Genomic DNA, 9148 nt, shown 5'->3' with positions numbered 1-9148 from the left:
GACATAAAGGGCTGATGGGTCTAACAAATAAAAAATACTCCTCACTTGTCTGCACTGGGCATTGCAGTTCATGGCTGCGTGCATTACAAAAACCATTGCATTACTTTGATTCTAACCAAGACACCGCACAGCGCTGGGCAGCACACCAACCAGCATGCCAAAACCCAGCCCAGGCCGTGTTGCCAGCAGCGTGCAGCTCAACGTACATCCACGCTGTAAAATGAAGATGCGCACACCAGCGTGCTGCTTCTATCCACCCTCCCCGTGCACAGCCACTGGTGTTGGCCACGCAGACCTGCACCGGTCCCTGCCTTCTCACCGGGGCTGCCAGCTAGACAGCGGTTTAGTACCTTGTTAGTCTCACTTCAGCCATGCCTACTCTGCTCTGCAATTAAACAAGCCTTCCCTCCCTCCCTCCCCGCCTCCCCCAGGCACGCGGGGAACCCTGCTCTGCCCCAGGAACCCGCACGAGTCCCACGGGAGCCCCAGCCTGGTTTCCTGCACTGGCATTTGCACCAAAGACCATCTCGTAGGACAAAGACAAGGCATTTCAGAGACAAATAAATGACTGTTCTCTCAATGTATATTGCAACCTCTAGTTATATATATGGGATATGTTAGTCAACATGCTGTATATGCCTGTATGCCTTCATTATTGATATTTTTTTAATATATATATATATTTTGAAACTTAGAATTCTTTCCTAATACAAATCTTGTAAAATTTGTTTCCAGCAGGGTATGTGCTTCGCACATCTGTTATTTTATACAGAAGAGGTTGAAGAGTCTTCACTTTCACCGATAAAAGCATTTTACCATTGATTTTTTTCAGTTTTAGATATGTGCTTAAGGGACAGGAGAGGAGGGGAGGCTGTTAGAGAAGAGTATTTTCATGAACCAATTCTCTGTTCTACTCAAAGCCCACTCACAACATGGCTTTCAGATCATCACCTTGCTCCCCGACATAAAAGCAATTAATATAAAACATGGTCATCTATTACGGCATAATAAAACTGAACCTTTTCCAACTAAGAGGGGGGAGAGGGAAAGAAGGAGCTCTCCCAGCCCCTACATGCTGTAATCTCAAAACCAGTACATGGTGACAATTGCCTGAATGAAAATAGAAAAAGAAAAAAAAAAACCAACAAGGTGTATCCTAAAAAAAAAAAGTAGTGTTTTAGTGTTCACAGTTACAGAATTGTCACCCTGGTCTGTTCCTCCTTAATCTATCACGATTTCTCCCCTTCCAGAAGGGACTGCAGGGAAATGACATTGTAAACACCATTTGTACAGAGATGTAAGCTATACCTTACAAGACAAGTAGTGTCTTCCTGGCATGAAACCATCCTTTGCCCAGTGAAAATCCAAGAGATTTTTGAGTTGTTTATATATCAAATATTTTTTTCCCCGTCTGGAATGCAAAAGATCTTGCTGCAAAAATCCAGTATAGTAAATCATATTTGTCTTAAAAAAAACCTCCACAAAAGAAAATTTTTGTTATAGGTTAGTATTTATCAACTTTGATTTCATCTTTAAAAAGAAAAAAAGAAAAAAGAAAACCAAGTCACTTTGGTGTTTATGAGAACAGGGAACTAATTTTCCTTTACACAGCTCTGCCACTGCACTTCAGGCATCCTGTACCAAATCGGGGCTAAAGGAGCTGTCAAAAAACCATAGGCTTAATACAACACAGGGACCAAAAAGAAAGCTGTATTTATTTGGGGTAGGGTGGGAAATGCATATAAAACGTGGATCTGTTTTCCAACCATCAATGTAAATTCTGCGCCTGCTCCCACCTGCTGGGAAAGACTCGTGATGTTGTACAAGTGACCTCTGCTCATTCTGGCTCTATGCTGATGCTCATGGAGCAAGAACTCCCTTTGAGTCCGAGAAACTGAGTTCTGTGGAGTTAATGAAGGAGCAAAAGTAACAACTTTAAAATTGTCAATTAACCCACCAGTTTCACTAGCAGAGGAGAAAGAGCTGGGACAACTGTAGCTTTAGACCATTGATTCAGAGAGGGAAGACAGAAACCAGTAAAAATATGCTGTTCATACCTGAATAGCACATTCAGCTTTGGAAGAAGTGAAGTCATTTCAATGATGGCTGAAAAAACAAGCAAGCTAGAAACCATGTTTAAAAGGAACAGGGCATTTGATCTCAACCAAAGGGGTGCAGAGCAGGCAAAGGAACACAGAGAGCATCACCAACTGAGGGAACAAGCAATTAGATTCCCCCCCCCAAAAAAATATGCTCTGATTCAGATTTTTGATACTACAAAAGGATTTGTCATTTGCCAAGAGGGCTCCTCTTACATTCTGAAGGGAAAGCACTGGCTGTGAAACACTACCGTCACGCTCTGGGCCGTGGGTGCGTGTTGGTGAGGATACCTCCCAGTTGTCCTGTCTGGAGAGTGAACAGAGTTAGAAGACTGGCTGCTGCTTCAAATGACACACGAAAAGCTGAAAACTGTGTGCCGTCGTGTCCTCCTTACCATTTTCCATGCTTTGTGCCCTCCAGGAACCGAGTGGGGGAAGTTGCAATCCATTGCATCTGGGTGTAACTGCAGTTTAACCTGGACCTATAACACCGGTGCCATTTGACAAAGGTGATGCACCTAACACTTAAGCGCAGACCAGCGCATCACTCACCTTAGCTAGCCTGATAAAAACTTGTTTTAATGATCTGAGTGATATACAGTGATTCGGCAGGCACATACTCAGGTGCCGATGAGCCAGTAAATTTCAGGCTAAGTCAATCTTGTAGCAAGTAAGTTTACAGTACAGTACGTGAGAGTATACATTGACTAAGTTATTGCCTAAGGCTCCGACAGGCTGCATTCCCAGCTTGGGAGCCAGAAATGGCACAGGACTGCGTTGCCATCTTGGAATGTACAATTGCTTGGTCTGAGCATCACCAGAAGCTGCCCGCATGGGACGGAGACCGAGCCCGCAGCCCAGCTCCGCTGCCTGGGGCCGGCTGTGCCTCGGCTGTGCCTGGACAAAGCACGCAAGTTAGGTCAAACCAGAAAGGATCCCCGTGAACACGCAGCGCGGGACCTACCCAGAGCAGCTGTGATTCTTGCATGAACTGTATGTGGTGCTGATAGAAAATTTTATAAATTGATTAATTTTTTTTTTTTTTTTAAATAAAAGTGCTCTCTGTTGCTCTGGCTCCATGGATCACGACACCACCTACAGTTTTAAGAATCATTACGTTTTTGTATTAAGTGAACTACAATCTCTTCCCTCCTTCTTGTACCTCCTGCCTTTTCCCCTCCTCTTCCTGCTCCTTCCTTTGCCCTTGCCCTGTGCTGCTTGCTGTTGTGTTAAATATGAGATCAGGCAAACCCCAAAGGCCAGTTTACATTTTTATGTTTTGTTTTTGCAGATCTCCATCACAGATGGAATTTTTGCTGGTCATTTCTTGGAACCAATCCATTAGCAGGACAAACCGAAAGAAGAGAGGGCAGTGAAAACAAACCCCATGACAGAGACGGAGGAAAGAAGAATCAATAAACAAGCAGAAATCAGTTTTCCACCGGGGTGGGATTTGCTAAGGGCTGGCTCACGATGACTTGCACTACGTAGTCCTTTGGGATTTTCAGCTCCTCCAGTTTCATTTTATCTGCCAGCGGCCTGCCCGAGAAGAACCAGCGCTGGCCCCCCGCCCCCCCCCCCCCCCCCGCGTGCAGCCGCCTCTTCATGTGGTACACCGTGTCCATGCTGCGGACCATGAGTTTGAGGTCTTTGCCTGTGGACAGGCGCAAACGAAGCTGGCATTCGTGCCCTGAATTGGGTGGGGGATCAGGAATATCCAGAGTCTCCAGGTCGCCCTTCTCCTCTATCATGTTGATAGGTGGGGCGAGGCAGTAGACGGGAAGCTGGTACCGGTTGCCCAGTTCATCGTAACACTCTGTAAGAGCACCTTTAGGAGATAAAAGGGAAAAAAATGAATGTGAATCCGTTTCACATTTAACATTGAAGCGGTCACGCTCAGAAGCGCTGACCCTGCTGTTAAACCATCTGAACAATGAGGTCTGAATTCAGGCTTTAAAGGATTGATACAAAAAAATCTGAAGTTTTCATTAAAAATTGCTTCACCTTGTTTTCATATGGAAACTTGGGGTTGACTTAAAAGCACCCCCTAAAAGTCAAATGCACCCCTCCCTCCAGATAAACCAGGATAAACTTCAAAAGCAACAGGAAGGAAGAGATGAAGGAGGATGATGTTCTCCCCATGTGTCGTTTAAAAGAGGAGAATTTCACCAGCAGCACGGCCTGAGGTTCTGGGCACGCGTACACCCAGAAAATGCTACTTGGATGAATTACACGATCCTGAACCCAAGCTCTGAAAAGGTGAAATGGCAAAGACCAAAAGCAAAAGACCACTGTGAAAGAAAGATTTTGTAACTTCTCAAACATTCAAAAATTGCTGAAATGGTTTCATATGGGACTCATGTTTTAGTGAGCACTGCCAGAACAAACAAACACCACCACCCAAGTCAGACAACTCTGCGGCTCCGTATGGAGCGTGGTGTCACCGCCACAGCAACGACACCCAGCACATACTTTACATTTGCACAGTGTCTGTAACTCCCATATTCAAAAGCCCTGAAGTTTCAGGAGGGATTTCCCCAGACTCCTGAGAGGTTCCTGGGGATAATCTGGGTGTTCGTGTTAAAGACGGCTGGGCAGCAGCGTGCTGCCTTGCCTACGGCATTCCTTCTTACCAAAATGGTACAACACGCACAGAACAGCTCAAGACCTTAACACTGAACTAACAAATACAAGCTGACTTCTTCACGGTATGAGACACACTTTATAAAGGTATTTCCAGAACTACCCTGGAAAAACGGCAGCACATTTTCCATAACGTTTTAAGAGTTAAAGTAAGAGAAGGCTGAAAGCAGAGCCCTGCTGCATACAGCACACGTCACCTCTTGCAGCAAGCCAGGAAACCGAAATGCAGAGGAAGCTGCATCCTAAATCACAGCAGAAATCCCTTCTCACTGTGGTCAAACACCCCCAGACTTTCACACTCCAAGCAAACGCTTCTCCCGTTTTGAATTTACCTGCTATAACAAATTTCCACATTTTTGCCCCTAGAGGGGGCCCATTCTCTTGCAAGATTACCCATCCTTTTGTAGTTGGGAAATGTTTGAAGAGGAGCCAAGTCCTTGAGCTACAGAATATTTAAAAAACTCTTTGACTCGGCAGTTCTGCACACAACACCTAACTGCTCCTTGTTAGAAACTAAGGGTGGTTTTTTTAGTTTGACCTTTTTTCATGCTGACAGCGAGTTGTCTTAAACTTTGCTGTTTGATCAGCAGAATTACTGCAACATAAAATTATAAGTTGGGAACATACTGTTTCACTCAGACCACCGTGACAGCAGCATCTTGTGCTGGAAATCTTCTTTCTTTTAGACAGAAGCCCTCCTTTTTTAAGGATAATTTGTATGGTTGAAAACATACAGAGGAAATCTTTGGCTAAAAGATCAATGTTTTAGGTGCAGCTGTGTTTGGAGGCGTTTCTGTTTGTACAGGTAGCACCAAGGCTGCTATGCCCTGAGATTTATTGAGAAAACAAAACAAAACAAGGAAATCCAGAAAAATATACCCCTCATTACAGTCTTGTATCATTTATGAATCTCAGAGCAAACCAGCTTTTACCAAAACTGTATTGGATCCATACCTTTCATGGTACCTTGTCTATGATTTACAGACCAAGGCCTGAAGTTCCCATACTTCAGTTTTGTTTTACAATGTTCATTTCATTCTGTACACCTGATCTATTTAGTAAATGTCACAGTACTAAATTCTGGATCGCAGTTCATAGAAACAAGTAGATGTAGTTTGCTCCTAAAAAAAGGAAAAACCCAAACTTCAACAGCCTTTAAATTTAACCAGAGCAGCTAAACTTGTATCTTTCTTTAAAAGCTCCTATTTTAGAATAGCATATCAAAGAGTTAATTTAAAATACAACAGGGTAAGCTTGCTAAGGAATTTTTTCATCATTTATATCCTTGTCCAGCTGAACTAACATCAGGGTTAAAGCATATGGTATAAACAGCGGATTGCTTAATCACAATCAGATAAGCAATATTAAAAAAATCCTCTGAAACAGCAGCTAACTTGGAGGTCTGTCTTTTTAAAAAAAAAAAAAAAGAAAAGAAAAAAGACACAGGAGAGGAAACCTCTTGCCAATAAAAACTGCACAGTCCCACCCCAGGCTGAGAAACTGTTTATGACAAATTGTTAATATAACAACAGGTAAACCTCACCGGTAATCCCATTCTTCCACTCGTACTGGTAAAAACATCCATAAGACTCTCAAGTCCTATTACACACCACTCAAGGACTTTCAAGACTGGATATATTGATTAAAGCACAGAAGATGACTATTGTGAGCAGAAAAGACTTTACGACGGCACCACCTCCTCACCGGCACACCACGCCTGCTGACGGCCAAGCCGGAGCTCCAGGGAGGAGATGAGGAGGTGTTGGTCCTCGCCTCCGGAGACATGGAGCTGTGCACACACAGCCTGGTCCTCTTCAGCCAGCTAATTCCCGCTGGGCTTTATGAGGCTTTTGGTTAAGTGATCTTTGGAGAGGGTCAGGCTCTGCTACAGCCTTTAAGACGTCGTAAATGGCAACAAACTCAAAAGGCAGAGCACAAAGGGGTGTCATGTTGGTTGCAGTTCAAAAGCGAAACGATGGCTGAAGGTGTTAAGCAAAGGTGCAGTGAGTCTGGAGCTATTTTAAGCGATGCAGAAAAACGCAAGTTATCGGAGAGGAAGAGAGAAAGTGGTTGAATTACCCGCAGCCACCACGGCAAGGCCTATCTCACCAGCCAGATGGCAGCTCTTCACCGAGGCACTTGCTGCAGCGTCCCTTATACAGCACAAAACATGCAGGAAATTAAACATCTGAACTACAAAACCCTTTGTAATTTTGCTGTTATAATTGAAAACCATGTTTCTGATCCTTCCTGCAAGATACATCAGCTTGGGCCACAAAAGTTATTCAGCAGGAAGGAGCACTAAAAGAATGTCAAGCTTTTATGAGAAAACACAGAGAAAAAAGAAAAACAATTTTTTTTTTTTTTTTTAGGTTTCCCCGTTACCTAGGCAACAAAGGTCCTCACCAGCCAGTTATGGCAGAGGAAGGATGCAGCCTCCCGTAAACCGGAGAAGAAAAAAGCAACGCAAACAGAGGTTTCACAGTTCAGGCAGGCAGCCCTGCTCCCTCCCCTGCCAGCACTGCACTCCACCAGCGGGCAGGGTGCTCGGAGCCGCACGAGGACAGCTGTCCCGCAGCCTCACTTACACAGGTTTCCCCTTCCCTGCCTCCCCTCCCTTCCCCAGATGCTGCAGCTGGATGCTGCATCAGGCAACCAGGCCAGGTTCAGATGCCAAAGCCTAGAGGGTGAGTCAGTACTTTGAATTTTCACTGCTGGATCATACAAAGAAACCACATAAAAGGGGCAGATTTCAGGAAGAAAGCAGCAGAGAGGATGGGTGGCAGGCGTGCAGGTCCAGGTGGAGGATTCTGTACTGGACATGAAAGACCAAGATGTTATAAAAAGATCTCACAACAATATTGAGGAGAGGACAAATTAAGCGTATCAATACTTCATATACTTGAGTATTCTTTGTGTATTTAAATACTCCTCTAGATGTTGACATGACTTTATTAAACTTGGACACAAAACATCCCGGTAGCAACATGAAAAGTTGCTTTTGAGGAAAGCCAATGACAGAACCAACAAACCAACCAACCCACCCACCTAAACCTTAATCCTCTTCTATCATTCAGAATTAAGGTGCCATGGCATGTGATCTAAGGTTCTAAGGCACATGCTTTGAGGCTTTCACTGACCGATTCATTACTCCGAGGATTTCCCAGTTAAAGACTTACACTGTCAAGCAAGCTCTAAAGTCGTTCAGTATCAATGCTGCAACGCAGTTATAGAGTTAACTTTATAGGCATGATTCAAGTCAGACAGAACAGAAGATACAATGCTAGCACCACAGCGGATGGGATTATTTTAATCTTTTAAAAGTAATATCAACTTGGAGGCTGAGGAATTCTGGAAGGAGCTGTGAGGCAGAGCTTCTTGTTGGTTATTATCCAGGTAGGAGACAGCTTGAGAGTTTTGGGCAGAAAAATAAGCAGACGTGGTCATCAAGCATACAGAATTGGAACATTTTGAAGTTAATTGCCCTGCAGGCCATAAAACTTTCTTTTACTGAGATTATTAGGATGGAGAGATTTCTCTGGATTTGTACGGGAAAACACTAAAAAAGGACAGGTTGAGATACTGCTTCCACCCCTAAGCAATTCAGAGTTCGGACTTGTTCTTCTGCACATGAAAGGACTAGCAATTTAAGAGACCTAAATGACACAAAGATAAACTTCTGCAGAAGTTATTGAAATCAGCTGTGTACGACCACACTCATCCAAAATCATAAACAGTTTTAATGCATTTTAACGGCATTTTGGCATTTCTTTAATTCTCTTCAGAAAAAGCGGCAAATTTCTTGTTTTCTGTTCATGATGTGCCTTCTATTTCTTTAAGATTTTGAGCAGCTTTGAGGAGGACTGCTCAGAAACACCCAGAACTTAAAAACTGAGCAGATTTCCATCTCTTCTTCCCTTCCGCCAGACAGACTTGCTGCAGGAAGAAAAATTAAGATGACACAAAACAAAATCTAGCATTGCAGTGAGACTAGCTAATTTAAGGAACTTAAGTGTCTGTGTATAACACATTTGCCCAAGGAACAGCTGGTTCATTTGTTTTTCTTACTGAAAAGCTGAATAAATTGGCAATAGTAGAGCTTTCACGTGTAGACTATTGGTTTGAATCCAATATAGGTCACTAATGCCTGAAACTCATTACAAGCATCAGAAAACAAGTGCGTCATCTTCTGCGTCCTACAGTACAACAATTCCTAGAGAGAAATGACTGAGGCAGAAAAGCTGAACTATCTCTTTGTGCTGGTTTTGGCGGGGGTAGAGTTAATTTTCTTCACAGTAGCTAGTATGGAGCTATGGTTTGGATTTATGCTAAAACAGCGTTGATAACACAGGGATGTTTTCATTGTTGCTGAGCAGTGCTTACACACAGTCAAGGCCTTTTCTGCT

General features: G+C 43.6%; 1 protein-coding gene across 1 annotated transcript in view; it reads right to left on the bottom strand.

Annotated features, from left to right (window-relative positions):
- Positions 1-484: 484 nt before the first annotated feature.
- Positions 485-9148, bottom strand: part of UBTD2 (ubiquitin domain containing 2) — a 28367-nt gene continuing 19703 nt past the window's right edge. The window contains exon 2 of the mRNA XM_009285740.2: positions 485-3927. Coding sequence (XP_009284015.1) covers positions 3530-3927 — 398 coding nt within the window. The 3' untranslated portion in view covers positions 485-3529. The remainder of the gene's footprint in view (positions 3928-9148) is intronic.

This window comes from Aptenodytes forsteri, unplaced genomic scaffold, assembly GCF_000699145.1.
Source record: "Aptenodytes forsteri isolate BGI_AS27 unplaced genomic scaffold, ASM69914v1 Scaffold54, whole genome shotgun sequence".
Taxonomy (NCBI): domain Eukaryota; kingdom Metazoa; phylum Chordata; class Aves; order Sphenisciformes; family Spheniscidae; genus Aptenodytes; species Aptenodytes forsteri.
This window is presented reverse-complemented; position numbering and strand designations above follow the sequence as displayed.